Genomic DNA, 17,609 nt, shown 5'->3' with positions numbered 1-17,609 from the left:
CGGCAAGGCAGCTTCTTAGCAACTAGCCCCGCCCCTGCCGCCCCGAAGGGAGCCTGGTACCTGCCTTGAGCTCCTTTCCTAGGGCTTTCCCATAGGCATCTAAGAATATTCCTTTACAGAGTTGCAAAGTGCTAAAAGTTGGCTTCCCAACTCAGAATGAAGGAACCAAGCTTGTGCGTCCGATGGGCATTGACATTCTGAAAAACAAGGATAAGAAGCTGTAGCGGCGCCTGTAAGTGGACCGGAGCAGGCGCGACTTGGCCACCTCCCGCCGAAAGGCAAGGAAGGACCGCTGCGACACGAGGAAAAAAGCCCCTAGTTCTCCGCTAAGCGCTATCCTCCACTGGTCCCCAGGGTTCTCCCGCTTGCTACCGGGCCGCTCTGTGCATCTTTCCCCCAGGCGTCAGGAACTGCTCCCTCATGGCGGAGGTGAAGGTGAAGGTGCAGCCGCCCGACGCGGATCCGGTCGAAATAGAAAACAGGTAAACCAAACAGGTAAACCAGTGAGGCTCCGGCTTGGGACTCCATCAGGCGGCCAGCATTTGGGCAGCCGGACCCCTTCACCCGGATCCCTCGGGAGTGGCCGGAGCGGGTGGGGTGAGCACGCCGGAAAACGATTGCGAGGTTCTGGATCCACTTCTAACCTCCCATCCTGGGAGAGCAGAACTCAAGAAGTTCAAAATGGGCTTGACAGCTTGCAACTTTGTGTAGCTGACTGGCTTTGCCCTGATACTTTAGGGGAAGTTGTGATGATGTGCTGCCTTCCTACTTTGACGTGATCAGTGCTTTGAGAGGAGACCCTCGGCTTTCCTTCCCTTTAGAACACTTGTGAATGCTTGTTCTGATCCAGGATCGCTCTTGTCACGAAGGGAACGTCTATGTCAAAACGTTTAGGCGGAGTTAGAGCGCAGTTGGTGCTTACGAAGCAACATTAAGTCAGGTAGTTTCAGTGCAGTATTGAACTCAAGACTTTTAGGATACCCAAAGCCTCCGCCAGTTTCATTTTTATTTGTTTATTTGTTTGTTTGTTTTTGAGACGGAGTCTCGCTCTGTCGCCAGGCTGGAGTGCAGTGGCAGGATCTCGGCTCACTGTAAGCTCCGCCTCCCTGCAACGTCCGCCTCCTGGGTTCAAGCGATTCCCCTGCCTCAGCCTCCCGAGTAGCTGGGACTACAGGCGCGCACCACCACGCCCAGCTAATTTTTTGTAGTGTAGTAGAGACGGTGTTTCACCATGTTGTCCAGGGTGATCTCCATCTCCTGACCTCGTGATCCGCCCGCCTCGGCCTTCCAAAGTGCTGGGATTACAGGCGTGAGCCACCACCGCCTTTTATATTTTTTACCGAGGCACTGCCACTCTTAGATTATCACGTGCTTTTGAAAGACCTAACTTTCTCAAACTGTTAGGAATAATACATTTGTTGATGTTGACTAGGTGAAGATTTTGACCTATTTTGGTTGGTAGATATAATTCCCAAAACAGGCCCCATTTTGGTGAATTGTCATAAATTTTGGCTTCCCACCAGAAACGTCTGCATTTGCCTCCTGCTTGCAGATTTATGGCTTAACTTTGTCATACTTATTACACCTGAGAAAATTGAAGTCTCAGCTTTAATATTATTTCTGTGATTTCATTAGACTTTTGCTCTAATTTAAAGTTATTAGTGAGGAAAAGAAATATTCTTCTTAAGTAACAATAATACTGTAATCATGTATTTAGAAATCATCTTTTTCAGTGTCTAAAATGCTTTGATCCAAAACCATCGCAGAAACCCAGATTGTCTTCCAAATGTGAAAAAGGCACAATTTCAAACTATTCTACTTGTGTTTTTACCCCTACTGTCTCTTGAAACAGGTAACCATGAAGGATAACATTAATACCCTTGTTTCTAGGATTATAGAATTATGTCACCAGTTCCCTCATGGAATCACAGACCAAGTAATTCAGAATGAAATGCCTCATATAGAGGCCCAGCAGCGGGCAGTAGCCATCAATAGGTTGTTGTCTATGGTAAGGTGAATCTAACTATTTTGCATAATTACTAATATGCTGATTATCATCGGTTTTTATTATGTAGTTGTGATGGTTAATTTCATGTCAACTTGACTAAGATACAGGATTCCTAGATATCTAGTTAAACATTTTATTGGAGTGTCTGTGAGGGTGTTTCTGGAAGAGGTTAGCATTTTGAATTGGTGAACCCAGTAAAGTAGATGTGGGTCCAATGTGATTGAGCATCATCCAATCCATTCAGGGCCTAAATAGAACAAAGTGGCAGAAGAAGATTGAATTCACTCTTTGAATTCAATCTTGATCTGGGCTATGGATCTTGTGCCCTCAGCACTCCTGGTTCTCAGACCTTCAGACTTGGACTGGCATCTACACCCTGAGCTCTCTGCTCTCAGCCCTTTGATCTCCAACACTAACTTTCCTGGGTCTCCAGCTAGCAGAGGGCAGATTATGGGACTCCTCAGCCTCCATAATCACAGAGCAAATACCTTCTGAGGAATCTTTCAAGAGAGAGACGTATCCTATTGGTTCTGTTTCTCTGGAGAACCCTAATACAGCAGTCATAAAACGAGAAAGTATGTTAGGTTTGACTGATAAGACTCTAAACCAGGAAATACCTCAAACTGCCTGAATTGAAAAAAGAAATAATTATGCGTTATAAGACAAATGAAATAAATGTATTATGTTATAACTGTTGTATTATTAATTGCCACTGCCGTACATAGGTCTAGTCTGTTCTCACCTTCTGTTCACTTCCTACTACTTGTGTTGGACCATTTCCTATAAAATATACCACCCCCTTCCAACCCCCGATTTTTCTATGAGTTGTCACAGAGCCCAGTCATCAGGCTTGCATTCTCCACATTGTCACTGAGCGTTTCAGGAAGCAAGAATGAGTCCAGTTGAATGAAGAATGCTGGGCCTTGGGGAGGAAGTGCAGCCTTAGGCCCCAGTGACATCGCAATGAAATATATCATTGAAGCTATTCTCTAACTGTCCAGAAACAAACAAACTAGCAAGACTGTCTAAAAATCCCCTAGTGGTGCCGGATGCTCTAAATCTCTCCTTACTTTCCCTCATCATGAAAACATACTTTTCCTGAGAGCATTTCAGTTTGGCTTTAGTAGCAGTTAGGTTAAAGAGTTCTATGCCAAGGCATCATCTGAATGACTGATTTGTTTTTTAAGTCCACTAGCCTTATTGGATCTCCAAGGGCTCTGGATATGGAGATTTGGGGTCAGATGAATCTTTTCTTAAACCTTTCCCATCAATTTTCTAGCTCAGGAGTTCGCAAACTTTTTCTATAAAGTGCCAGAGAGTATATGTTGTAGGCTTTGTGAGCCATATGATTTCTTTCACAACTACTCTGTCATTTTAGCAAGAAGCAGCCATGGATGATGATATATAAACAAATGGCTACAGCCATGTTCCAGCAAAACTTTAGTTATAAAAACAAGCTGTGGAGCAGATTGCTGACCCCTGTTCTAGCCCAAGGACAAAGGAATGTTGCTGATTTCTAGTTCTTTCACTGTGGTGAAGGTCTTCAGCTCTAGGAAGCATAGAGGAAGGGATTCTGGGAGGTTGTAGCAGTGGAAAAAGTTCCCTTTTTCCTCTGATCGCCCTTTCAGCTCTTTCCTTCTGACTGAAAATCATCTTCAGCACCTCTCTTTTACCACCTCTGCCACCACCCACCCACTGCAAATCCTATTGGCTATAGGTTGTATGTAGGCAGTAGTAGAGCTATCAAAGGATATTAAGAAATGAAGTGATAATTAATAAATCATGTAGTGTTTCTGATTTTAGCCCTTAAAAACAGTTCTTAAATTTGCTCTTCACACCCCCTCCATTTCTGTCCCTGGTACCGAACTATGTTCAGGCTCAGGGCTTTTACCTCGACAGCTGCAGTAGCATCTTAACTGGCTTCCATGACTCCATCGGTCTCAGAGAAGCCAGCCTGATTTGGGATAACAGTCGTGAGCCACTGCCCCTTGCCCCCGATCCGTCTTAAATGCAGGTCTGACCAAGGCACTCTACCACCTACAATTTGTTTATACTGGAGATTGAAGTTCAAACTCCTGGGTTTACCACACTGAGTCCCTGCATTGCTCACCAGCCTCATCTCCACCACTGTACCTCAAAAGTTAGGTTTCAGGAGGAGCAGACTGTTTTTGGTTTCCTGCCACATCATGCTGTTTCATGCCTCGGGACTCATGTTGTTCCCCCTGCTTAGACGGTTCTTCTTACTCTTTACAGATGACTAACTCTTTATTATTTAAGACTCAGCTCTGCCATTGTCTCCAGGAAGTCACTGAACTCCCCCCTACTCCCAGGCTGGACCACAGCCTGTTCTCCGAGTACCCAACCTGAGAGTTCAGGGTGGCTTTACTTACCTCTGTCTTAATGCCAACCAGATGGTACTGAAGTCAGCTGTGTGTTTCTCTTTTAGAATTCATGTTGTTCCCCCAAACACCTATCATAACACCTGGCACAGTACAAGTATTCAGTAAATATTCATAAGCTGGATAAATGACCAAATAGAGCCTCTGGATTGGGCCTTGTAGTCCTACTTTGCCACTTCATGGGGTCAGGGAACAGAGGGAATGTGTCACCATTCATTCAGTATGTAAATCCATTTCCAAGTCATGAGTGTCTGTTTTAAAACAAGGGAATGGCCCGGGCACAGTGGCTCATGCCAGTAATCCCAGCACTTTGGGAGGCTGAGGCAGGCAGATCACTTGAGGCCAGGAGTTCGAGACCAGCCTGGCCAATATGGCATAACCCTGTCTCTACTAAAAGACAAAAATCAGCCTGGCATGGTGGCATACACCTGTAATCCTACCTACTTGGGTGGCTGAGGCATGAGAATCGCATGAACCCAGGAGGCAGGGGTTGCAGTGAGCCAAGATCGTGCCACGGCACACCAGCCTGGGTGACAGAGTGAGACTCTGTCTCTAAACAAATAAATAAATAAAACAAGGGAATGGCCTTTCTCTCAACTATGGCTTTCCAGTACTGCCAGAGCCTAGTGCTATAACTATCTGGGTTCTCTTAAGTTCGGACCCAAGGAAATTCAGGAGCATGACAGACATACTTTATTTTACTTCTGAATTGCGATGTAAAAACGATACTACTCTAGTCCTTTTATTCATTGGCTGACATCAGTAAATGTCACTATTAACTCTTTTTGGTTTTTTTTTGTTTTTTTTTTCAAGATGGAGTCTTGCTCTGTCACCCAGGCTGGAGTGTAGTGGTGCGGTCTCAGCTCAGCCTCCCAAGTAGCTGGGATTACAGGCACTTGCCACTGCACCAGGCTAATTTTTGTATTTTTAGTAGAGACAGGGTTTCGCCATGTTAGCCAGGTTGATCTCGAACTCCTGACCTCAAATGATCCACCTGCTTCGGCCTCCCAAAGTGCTGGGATTACAGGTGTGAGCCACCATGCCCAGCCATTAACTTTATAAATTTTATTTTTCACTGTGCAACAGAATATGCCTATTTAGTCTTTATTTAAACTTTTTATTTATATAAATTATATTTTTACTGTATTTATTTTATATATGTAATTTGGATTTATTTGATTTTGAATATAGATTTTTATTCTCAAGCTGCTTTTTAAAAATTCTTTATGCATTGGTCATATAACCAAGCCAAGATCTAGCATACAGGAAATTGTTAATATTGATATTTTGAAAAATTTTGAGATTAAAGAGCAGGTTTTGAAAAATTAAGAATGTTAAATAATGTATCAGCATTTGTCATTTGACATATCTCCAAAATAATTGACTCCTGTTTTCTACTGTCTTAAAAACTAGGGTCAGTTGGATCTCTTAAGGAGCAATACAGGCCTTTTATATAGAATAAAGGACTCTCAGAATGCTGGGTAAGTACTAGTTTTTTTAATTTTAAGAAAATTTTTATTATTGCAAAAATAATGTATGTGTTGGGAATAAAGCTAATACAAAATTACATAAACCTGTCCTGTGTATCATCCCCACCTCCTATGATATATTCCATTTCCCAGAGGTAGCTGCTCTTAATAATTTAGTATATATCCTTTCTTCTAGCTATATATAAATACACATAGATTATATATTTATATATAATCTTTCTTTTTTCTTTTTTTAACAAAAATGGAATCATGCTATCCATTCTGTTTTGCAACTTGTTTTTTTCACTTACTATATCTTGGACATCTTTTCATGTTGGTACACACAGCTCTGTCTCATTCTTTTTAAGGTAAGCCTTTCTTTTGGTAAATATGTCGCTGTGGTGACCTTGTCTGTTAATTTTAAGTAGTGATGTAGATTATTAGATTATCCTATAGTCTTTACCTTATTAATTTTACTTTATTCCCCTGCAGTAAAATGAAGGGGTCAGATAACCAAGAGAAACTAGTATATCAAATCATAGAGGATGCAGGAAATAAAGGTAAGCATGTGAAGGATGAAGCAGAAAAAAACACTGTCTTTGGAGCCAAATATAGGGACCCAGATCTCAGCTTCCCAGGGTAGAGCTCGGTGAACAGAGTATGCTGAGGAAGGGAATAGAACATACAAATATAACATGCATGTGCTTGAAGGACACCCAAGAGTAAGGCCGTTGCTGCCTTGAAAGAGACAAGAACTAGAGGGCTGTGGCCAGGGATGGAAAAAGACTTCTGAATTCTGAGTCACATGAATGTATTATCTATTCAAAATAAATCAAATTTAAGTTTTTTTAAAAAAAATCTGTACCTTCTAGCTATATGACCATGGACAAGTTACTTAAACTTTGTAAGCTTCAGTTTCTTCATCTTATCTATAAATTGTGGATGCTGACACCTCTCGTTTTTGCAAGGAGCAAAAGGAAAGCCAGTGTCGTGTAGCAGTGTCTTAATGGATGTCCCTCTGCGCTATAGTTCCTCTTCTACCCCCCTTGAAGAACTGTATCTAGATTGCAATCCTCAATTACAATAATTTAGGATCTATTTGAGTCATTGATAGTAGCTTGAAAAATTGAGATGTAATCTGAAATTATATAATTAATTCTTATATTTATTAAAATTAACATTTTTTAAAATAGTCCTATGAGAAGGCCATTCTGCATATTTTTTTAATCTTCCTGTCTCATTATGCCACTACATTGGGAAGAAAATAAAGCAAAATGTTTATATACATTCCCTTTTCATATATAACACTTATTTCCTTCTTTGAAAAAGAAATCATTGCTTCTCACACAGGGCTTTTAGCAGGCATAAGAACCCTAGGCTTCCTTTTTCCATCTCACAAATACAATGTTGTATAAATAATGGATTACATGCGTGCAGACACTCATCTAAAGAGTGTTTTTGTCCCACTTGAGGATGGCAGTTGACCTTGACCCAAATTTAAGTTTGTATTTCACATTTACAATCTAAAATGAAAATATCAGAAAACAGAATTAAGGGTACAGATGATATAAGTTAATTCTGTTGCAGCCATGATTTTTCCTTCCATTATAAAAATGTCCTTTTCATAATTTTTTTTGTTTGGTTTTTTGAGACAGAGTCTCACTCTGTTGCCCAGACTGGAGTGCAATGGCGTGACCTCGGCTCACTGCAACCTCCGCCTCCCGGGTTCAAACGATTCTCGTGCCTCAGCCTCCCAAGTAGTTAGGAGTACAAGGTGCACGTCACCAGGCCCAACTAATTATTTTTGTATTTTTAGTAGGGACAGAGTTTCACCATGTTGGCCAGGCTGGTCTCAAACTCCTGAGCTCAAGTGATCCACTTGCCTCGGCCTCCCTAATTGCTGGGATTACAGGCATGAGCCACCGTGCCCGGCCCTTTCCATAAAATTTTTAAAAGTGTGCCACACTGGATTCCAAGAAATTTCTGGTTAGAAATTATAAATCATTATAATAAATCTTATAAAGCATTAGACTTATTTATTGTTTGGCATACTTTTGCTACTTTAGCCAAGGTTCTTACCTCTAAGTCATTTCATTTTTACCGTTAGCTTTATACTGCTAGCTTTGGAATGAGATACGAGTTAGAGGAATAAAATTAAAAATCCATGAAAACATAGCTCAACTTATTTTACTTTACTTTCTCATAGGAATATGGAGCAGAGATATCCGCTATAAAAGTAATTTGCCATTAACAGAAATCAACAAAATCCTGAAGAATTTGGAAAGTAAAAAGCTTATCAAAGCTGTTAAGTCTGTGGCAGTGAGTAGTCCTTTCCTCAAATATCCACTTACATATGTTGCTTCAAGTTTGAATTCTTGAAGTTATGTCATGATTTAGAACAGCTGGTCCAAAAAGACTTAAAAATTTAGCTCGTGTTAGATTGGTTTGGAGATACTGCTTAGACTTATCCCTACACAGTTAGTTCTTGGTATCTCACCCACTCAAAGATCTAAAACTACTTTACTGTCTTCAGTGAAGAATCTTTGGAACTGTGAACATTTTTCCTAGATTTTGAGGTGTGTAAGATAATTTACTTTATCCCAACATATTAACTTTCTCATTCAACAAAGAGTATTTTCTGTGTGCCAGACACTGTTCTGAGTGCTTGGGATACATTAATGAACAAGTCGTAGAAAGATCCCTGCCTTGGTGGAGCTTCTCTTCTAGTACACGTGTGTTTTTCCTGCTCCTCATCCTGTCCCACTCCTGCTCCAGAGCTGGCTCCCTCAGGGACATCTGCCCCTAATCTTACTGATTTAGACATCAGAGGAGCTGAGATTCCCCTAGAATAAAGTTTGCTTCAATATACATTTCATAAGAATTAAAGCTATAATTCAAATTTTATAATTTCCAAGCTGTTAAGTCTGTGGCAGTGAGTAGACCTTTCCTCAAATATCCACTTACATGTTGCTTCAAGTTTTTATTTTTGAATAAAACAAGAACTATAAGAACTGTAACATCAGTTATAAGAATTTGATGCTTATTAGTGATTTTATTTATCAAATATTTATGCTGTACCACTTCTCATTTAGAATAACATTTCCCTTCCACATTGTTTAATGGATAATTTCAAATATACATAAAGGTAGAAAAAATCATATAATAAATCCCTGTGTATCCATCACCTAGCCTCATTTTGCCAGTCTTCCTTCTACATTTTTATGTTTAATAATAGCTTTGCTGAAATATAAATCATCATTCATACCACAGAGTTCATTCATCCTTTTAAAGTGTAAAATCTTTGGATTTACAGTCACTGGTTTTTACTATAATCTTAGAGTTGTGCAGCCATCACCAGTGTCCTAATTTTAGAACATTTTCGTCACCCCCAAATGTGGCCACTAGTATTTATTTCCCAGCCTCTCTTTCCACAGTCCCTAACAACAAATAGTTTATTTTCTGTCTTTATTATAGATTTGCCTATTTAATAATAGAAGATGTAGTCTTTTATGTATGACTACTTTGACTTAACATGATGTTTTCAAGGTTTATCCATATTGTACTTCATTCCTTCTTATTGCCAATTAAAATTCCATTGTACAGATGTATATCACCTTTTGTTCATTCTTCCGTTGCTGAACTTCCGTGTCCTTTTAAGCGTTAAAATAATCTTAGATCTAAGTGTAAAGTGCAAAACTATAAAACTTTTAGCAGAAAACATAGAAAATCTACATGACCTTGGCTTTATTAATGAATTGTTGGACTACAACTCCAATAGTAGCCTATGAAAGAAAATGTTGATAAGTTGGAGTTTATCAAAATTTTTTGAAAACCTCAGCTTTGCAAGACATTGCTAAGAGAATGAAAAGACAAGTTACATACTAAAAGATATTTGCAAATCACATATTTGATAAAGCACTTGTCTCCAAAATATACAAAGAACTCCCAAAATTCAACAATAAGAAAACAACACTTTGGGAGCCCAAGGCAGGTGGATCAGCTGAGGTCAGGAGTTCAAGACCAGCCTGACCAACATGGTGAAACCCTGTCTCTACTAAAAATACAAAATTATCCAGGCGTGGTGGCACATGTCTGTAATCCCAGCTACTTGGGAGGCTGAGGCAGGAGAATTGCTTGAACCCAGGAGGCAGAGGTTGCAGTGAGCCGAGATTGCACCACTGCACTCCAGCCTGGGCAACAAAAGCGAAACTCCTTCTCAAAACAAACAAACAAACAAAAAACAAAGAAAACAAATAATACAACTAAAAATGAGCAAAAGATCTGAACCTCACCAAAGAAGATACACAGATGGCAGATAAGCATATGAAAAGATGCTCTACATTATTTTTCATTAGAGAACTGCAAATTAAAATAAAATTTAGTGTAGTAAGATGCCCCTACATACCTATTCGAATAGCCGAAACCTAAAAATTGGTAATACCATATGCTGACAAGATACAAACCAAGACGAACACTCATACGTTGCTAAGAATGCAAAATGGTACAGCCCCTTTGTAAAAAAGCTGGGCAGTTTTTTACAAAACTAAACACAGCCTTACCACATCGTCCAAAGGTCAAGCTCTTAAGTATTTACCCAACTGATTTGAAAACTTATGTCCACATAACTACATGAATATTTATAGCAGCCTTATTCACAATCAGCAACTTTATTCATAATCAAAAGCAACCAAGGTATTCTTCAATAGGTGAATGGATAAACAAACCAGAATATTATTCAGTTATAAAAAGAAATAAGCTGTCATGAAAAGATATGAGTAAATCTTAAATGCATATTGCTAAGTAAAAGAAGCCAGTCCAAAAAGGCTACATACTATATGATTACAACTATATGACATACTGGAAAAGCAAAACTATACAGACTAAAAAGATCAGGGGTGAGGGCAGGGGTGGTAGGGAAAGTTGAATAGGTGAAGCACGAGAAATATTTTTCGGGTGGTGAAATTATTTTGTATGACAGAAGCATTAACCAAATTAACCCAAGCTTTGCTGTCCAAAGTTTTTATTAGCGTTTCATTATACAGGCATGATTGATTGAATCATTGCTCATGTGAGTGAATTCAATCTCCAGCTCCTCTCCCCTCCCAAGAGATTGGACTGATTGTCACGTGGCCCAAAGCCCCAACCCTCTAATCATGTGGTTGGTCTTTCCAGCATGGACACCTCCTATCCTGAAACGATTTAGGGTACCATCAGGAGTCACTTTGTTAGCATAAACCCAGGTGTGATCTAAGGGATTCACCATGAATAACAAGGCCTATTGGGAAATTCCAAAGATGTAGAAGTTACTTCCTAGAAAAAAAGACATAGTCTAGCCAAATTTTTTTTTTTTCTTTTTTTTTTTTTTTTTTTTTTGAGACATGGTCTGGCTCTGTCACCCAGACTGGAGTGCAGTAGCATGATCATAGGTCACTGCAGCATCAACCTTCTGGGCTTAAGCCATCCTCCCACCACAGCCTTCCAAGTAGCTGGGACTATAGGCACATGCCACCATGCTCAGCTAATTTTTGTATTTTTGTAGAGACAGCGTTTTACTATGTTGTCCAGGCCTGTCTTGAACTCCTAGACTTAAATATCTACTCACCTCAGACTCCCAAAGCGCTGGGATTACAGGCATAAGCCACCATGCCTGGCCCAAATTCTTCATGTTTACACCCCAGTGAAATTTGGGTTCCTCAATGTTGGAGTGAGCAGTTACAGACAAACAAAGGAAGTTAGAATGATCCATGTAGCAATGGATTAGACTTGAAAACATCAGTATGGACTCTTGTATAATTTAATATAAATAATATAGATGGTTAATTTAGAAATATTGAGGATAGCTATATGTATATATACAAAGGTTAATATGCACACATAAGTCTTGTGCTGCCAACTGAGAAGGCCTAGAAGTGATGACATCCCGATGGCAATGAACACATCTAGTGCCCAAGTCTTGGTTTCTAATACTATCATGCAATAAAATGAACATACTGAAAATGCTCCTGACGCTGGGCACGGTGGTTCATGCCTGTAATGCCAGCACTTTGGGAGGCCAACGCAGGTGGATCACCTGAAGTCAGGAATGAGACCAGCTTGGCCAACATGGTGAAACCCCATTTCTACTAAAAATACAAAAAATTGGCTGGGCATGGTGATGAGTGCCTGTAATCCCAGCTACTCGGGAGGCTGAGACAGGAGAATCGCTTGAACCTGGCTGCAGCCTGGGCAATGACAGCAAAGCTCTGTCTCAAAAAAAAAAAAAAAGGAAATGCTCTTGACATCTTGTAGTGCTAGAAAGTAAGAAAGTGCTAAAATAGCTGGACACGGTGGCTCACACCTGTAATCCCAGCACTTTGGGAGGCCGAGGCAGGAGGATCACGAGGTCAAGAGATCGAGACCATCCTGGCCAACATGGTAAAACCCCGTCTCTACTAAAAATACAAAAATCAGCTGGGCGTGGTGGTGCGTGCATGTAATCCCAGCTACTTGGGAGGCTGAGGCAGGAGAATCACTCGAACCCAGGAAGCAGAGGTTGCAGTGAATGGAGATTGCACTACTGCACTCCAGCCTGGGCGACAGAGCAAGACCCTGTCTCAAAAAAAGAAAGAAAGAAAGAAAGGGCTAAAATACACACACACACACACACACACACACACACACACACGCAATGATGGGAGCATATCAAAGGGATACAGGAACCAAGTGAAAAGCTTCCAATGCCCAAAGCATTCCAAAGCTTCCAATATGGGAATAACAGTGAAGTATTTGAATGTAACTCAAAGTATAAGATAAATGATCATGAGTCCATAGTGATAGAAATATGGTGTTTGAGAAAGTGTCACAACTAAAAGAAGCCTGGGAGAGATGACTAAATGTAGTATGATGTCCTGGATGGAATCCTGGAGCAGAAAAGGAACATTAGGACTAATGAAATCTGAATAAAGTACGGCATTTAGTTAGTAATGATTTATCAATATTAGTTCATTAATTGTGACAAGTGTACCACACTAATCCAAGACGTTAAAAATAGGGGAGACAGCGTGGAGCATATAGGAGCTCTGTGTACTATCTTTGCAATAATTCTGTACGTCTTAAACTGTTCCAAAATATAGGTGTTTTTCTTTTCGTTTTTGGAAATTGTTATAAACACCTGAACTGTGCGTGTTCTTTCCTAGGCCTCAAAAAAGAAGGTGTACATGCTTTATAACCTGCAGCCGGATCGGTCTGTGACTGGCGGAGCCTGGTATAGTGACCAGGATTTTGAATCTGAGTTTGTAGAGGTGCTGAACCAACAGTGTTTTAAATTCCTACAATCCAAGGTGAGGTATGATTGAGGAAACATCACCACAAACCCTCTTGTAAAAAGTTTTTCGTAGAGGATTTTAATCTATCATATTTTATAGGAATTAAAAACCTGAAATTGGTAATTTTTCCTAAACTAAATATGTTCTGCTGTTGGTTTGACTCAGTATAAAGTGTATTCAGAAAACACACCAATATTCTTGCTTAGATTTCTTATGTTTCAATCCTTATAGGCAGAAACTGCACGAGAAAGCAAACAGAACCCAATGATACAAAGAAATAGTTCATTTGCCTCATCACATGAAGTGTGGAAATATATCTGTGAATTGGGAATCAGTAAGGTCAGAACTGAATTTCATCTTATTTTTTAAAACTTATTCTTCATCACATACAATGTATTCCAAACATGTATTTGACCCAGACTGTTTTTTGGGGGATGATAGCTACGAACATTCTGCAGAATCCACTTTGGGAAAATACTGTCCTGTATCTTAAGCAAAGGCAGTCACTACCATTGGGCATTGTCTGAACTGACACTAAGCTTGGGACACTGATGCTTTTTAAATTTTTTTTGGAAATAGGGTCTCATTTTGTTGCCCAGGCTGGTTTTGAACTACTGGACTCAAAGTGATCCTCCTGCGTTGACCTCCCAAAGTGCCACTGTACCCTAGCCTTTTGAAATTCTTTTTTTAAGGACACGGATGCTTTTCACAGTGAAGAAATCAAAGTGGCCATTTTGGACGTTTCATTTTAATTTCCTGGGCCTCAGATTTCTCATTTATAAAAACTAGGAACTTGGACTATTTGATGTTTAGAGTGCCTTTCTGCTCAAGCATTTTATAAATCTCCAATAAATTCCTGCTAAAGAAATGCTACTTTTTTATAAGATTTCTAGATTTTACCTAGGAAGTAAAAATACCAGAAAGTGTCAAACTCAGCATGCGCTTAGAGTTCTGTCCCTGGCATTTCAGTGGTTTGTGCTAACTTGGACTATTGTTCCTCCTCTTTGTGCTTCAAATTACTCCACCCCAGCATAATGTTTCTCCCATTTCCCAGAAGAATTATGACCCTTTACTGTTTTATTTATTTATTTGAGATGGAGTTTGGCTCTTGTTGCCCAGGCTGGAGTGCAGTGGTGCAATCTCAGCTCACTGCAACCTCCGCCTCCCATGTTCAAGCCATTCTCTTGCCTCAGCCTCCCGAGTAGTTGGGATTACAAATGCCCGCCACCACACCTAGCTAATTTTTGTATTTTTAGTAAAGATGGGGTTTTGCCATGTTGGCTAGGCTGGTCTCGAACTCTTGACCTCAGGTGATCCACCTGCCTCGGCCTCCCAAAGTGCTGGGATTACAGGCGTGAGCCACCGCGCCCAGCAACCGTTTACTGTTTTAACACCCTCCAAGTGGATATCTCCCTGTCCTATTTGTGTCCTTTCTGATGTATGCCTTTTTTAGGTAGAGTTATCCATGGAGGACATTGAAACCATCCTGAATACACTCATTTATGATGGAAAAGTGGAGATGACGATCATCGCTGCAAAAGAAGGCACAGTTGGCAGTGTAGACGGACACATGAAACTGTACAGGGCAGTCAGTCCAATCATCCCTCCCACGGGTTTGGTCCGGGCACCCTGTGGACTCTGCCCGGTGAGTTACAGTGGCTTCACTTTACACTTGACTGCCCCTGGGTGCAAGTGCCACATTAAGAAACAGAGCAGGCCGGGCGTGGTGGCTCAAGCCTGTAATCCCAGCACTTTGGGAGGCCGAGACTGGCGGATCACGAGGTCAGGAGATCAAGACCATCTTGGCTAACACGGTGAAACCCCGTCTCTACTAAAAAATACAAAAAACTAGCTGGGCGAGGTGGCGGGCGCCTATAGTCCCTGCTACTCAGGAGGCTGAGGCAGGAGAATGGTGTGAACCCGGGAGGCGGAGCTTGCAGTGAGCTGAGATCCAGCCACTGCACTCCAGCCTGGGCGACAGAGTGAGACTCTGTCTCAAAAAAAAAAAAAAAAGAAAAGAAACAAAGCAAGCACACCCCAGTTTTCTCAGACTCTTAGGGTTGACCAAGAGCTATTCAAACCTCCATGAAACCTTGATGAACAGACCTTTAATGAACAAATCATTGCTTTACATTCTTTTTTTTTTTTTTGAGATGGAGTCTTACTCTATCGCCTAGGCTGCAGTGCAGTGGCACGATCTTGACTCACTGCAACCTCCACCTCCCAGGTTCAAGCGACTCTCCTGCCTCAGCCTCCCGAGTACCTGGGATTACAGGCACCCGCCACCATGCCCAACTAATTTTTTGTATTTTTAGCAGAGATGGGGTTTCACCATATTGGCCAGACTGGTTTTGAACTCCTGACCTCAGGTGATCCCCTCGGCCTCCCAAAGTGCTGAGATTACAGGCATGTGCCACCACATCCAGCCTCCTGCTTTACATTCTTTCTTGGAATAACCACATTAAGGATATTTGCGTTTTCTGCTCTTGGCCTTGAAATGGACACTTTTTGATGAGGGCTAATCATTTCACCTAAACAGGGCAGAAAATGAGATTTGTTGAGAACCTACCTTGGGCCAGGTGTGTCCTTGATGATTTCCATAGGTGGTCTCATTTAATCCTCCTTACCTTCTTGAAGCTCGTGGTGTTATTTCCCCTTAAAAGTGAGGGAGCTTAGGCTTAGGAAGACCTAGGGGCCTATAGCTTAGAAGTAACCGGGATTCAAACCCAGAGTTCATGTCTTTCCCCTGCAGCATGCCCCAGCACTCCTCCTTCATTCGTTCCCAAATTTTATAAGTGCCAGCTCTATGCTCTAGTCACTAAGGATCCAAGAGAAAGTACGAGACACTGTCCCAGTCCTCATGGCATTTATAGTCATGAGCCTGTGTGTGTTTTATTTCATTATATCAGCCTTTGTCTATGTGCCTAAGCTCTGTATGCCCTGGTTTCAATCTGTAGACAAAAGGCTAACATATTAGGAATTCTATTTTGCACCCTTCACAAAAAGGTAGCTAAACATGAAACATTCGGTTAATCAAAATCAAGTCATTCATATGTATAGGTCTCCCTGCCTGTTTTCCTGTGTTACCTGGTGATGACCTTTTGCCCAGCAGACAGGTGAGCAAGGTCATCTTAATGCCACAGTAAAAGGCCTCTCTACTACTCCTAACTTAATGATGACAAAGCGGGCCCTATTATAGTATGCTCTTTTGTTTTGTTTTTTTTTTCTTTTTTTTTTTTTTTTGCAGAGATGGAGTCTTGCTCTGTCACCCAAGCTGGAGTGCAGTGGCGTGATCTTGGCTCACTACAACCTCCGCCTCCCGGGTTCAAGCAGTTCTCCTGCCTCACCCTCCCGACTAGCTGGGATTACAGGCGCCTGCCACCACGCTTGGCTAATTTTTGTATTCTTAGTAGATACTGATGGGGTTTCACCATGTTGGCCAGGATGCTCTCGATCTCTTGACCTTGTGATCTGCCCACCTTGGACTCCCAATGTACTGGAATTACAGGCGTGAGCCACCATGCCCGGCCATAGTGTGTTCTTAAATACAGTCTTAATCCCTTTCAGTTTGAAAGTTTTGTTTTTGCCAGGCACGGTGGCTCAAGCCTGTAATCCTAGCACTTTGGGAGGCCGAGACAGGCGGATCACGAGGTCAGGAGATCGAGACCATCCTGGCTAACACGGTGAAAACCCGTCTCTACTAAAAAATACAAAAAAAAGCTAGCCGGGTGAGGTGGCGGGCGCCTGTAGTCCCAGCTACTTGGGAGGCTGAGGCAGGAGAATGGCGTAAACCCGGGAGGCGGAGCTTGCAGTGAGCTGAGATTCGGCCACTGCACTCCAGCCTGGGTGACAGAGCGAGACTCCGTCTCAAAAAAAAAAAAAAAAAGAAAGTTTTGTTTTTAATCTTGCTTTAAATAAGTGGTTGGGTCTTAGATATTTTAAAACTTTAATTTGAATATAATTTTTTTTCTTTTTTAAAGGTTTTTGATGACTGCCATGAAGGTGGTGAGATTTCACCATCTAACTGTATTTACATGACAGAGTGGCTCGAATTTTAATAGAGAGCTATGAACTTAATGGACATTTTGCAAATGAAGTTACTTTGGGAGCAGATAATTTAATTCATGATGGAACATCAAATCTCCTTGAAAGCAAACTTCATAATAATGGATATAGACTTGCTGCTATGAAAACATATTTTTTTATTTATGAAGACTAAATTTATATTAGTAAAATAGCCAGTAGAATATGAAAGAAATAAGGTTAGTAGTGAAATTCATTCTTCAAGAAATAAAACACTTTGAAACTCCGGAGGACCACATCTTTCAAGACTCCTGATGGGCCAAGGAAAAAGATGCTAACATACCCATATTTACCAAGTACTATGATAAGGACTAGAGTATAAAAATGTTCTTTTTAAAGTTGTTTA

At 41.0% G+C, this 17,609-nt stretch overlaps 1 protein-coding gene across 3 annotated transcripts; it reads left to right on the top strand.

Annotated features, from left to right (window-relative positions):
* Positions 1-17,604, top strand: POLR3F (RNA polymerase III subunit F). 3 transcript variants are annotated; one of them, XM_031656536.1, is made up of 10 exons: positions 1-482; positions 1,891-2,008; positions 5,821-5,888; positions 6,224-6,244; positions 6,369-6,436; positions 8,083-8,195; positions 13,052-13,195; positions 13,412-13,519; positions 14,634-14,825; positions 17,161-17,604. In XM_031656536.1, the coding sequence occupies exons 1-10, from the start codon at positions 421-423 to the stop codon at positions 17,236-17,238; spliced, it is 972 nt and encodes a 323-aa protein (XP_031512396.1). In that variant the 5' UTR covers positions 1-420; the 3' UTR covers positions 17,239-17,604. The 3 variants fall into 3 exon arrangements, with proteins under 3 accessions (XP_031512396.1, XP_031512398.1, XP_031512397.1); XM_031656538.1 differs by having other exon boundaries at positions 3-495; XM_031656537.1 differs by lacking the exon at positions 6,224-6,244 and having other exon boundaries at positions 10-482.
* The last annotated feature ends 5 nt before the right edge of the window (positions 17,605-17,609 follow it).

The sequence above is a fragment of the Papio anubis genome, chromosome 16 (genome assembly GCF_008728515.1).
Source record: "Papio anubis isolate 15944 chromosome 16, Panubis1.0, whole genome shotgun sequence".
NCBI classification, from domain to species: Eukaryota; Metazoa; Chordata; class Mammalia; order Primates; family Cercopithecidae; genus Papio; species Papio anubis.
This window is presented reverse-complemented; position numbering and strand designations above follow the sequence as displayed.

Coding starts and splice junctions, on each gene's coding strand:
- POLR3F (XM_031656536.1), top strand. CDS start 421: ATGGCGGAGGTGAAGGTGAAGGTGCAGCCGCCCGACGCGGATCCGGTC. Junction 13,196..13,411: donor TTAAATTCCTACAATCCAAG/GTGAGGTATGAT, acceptor CAATCCTTATAG/GCAGAAACTGCACGAGAAAG. Junction 13,520..14,633: donor GTGAATTGGGAATCAGTAAG/GTCAGAACTGAA, acceptor TGCCTTTTTTAG/GTAGAGTTATCCATGGAGGA.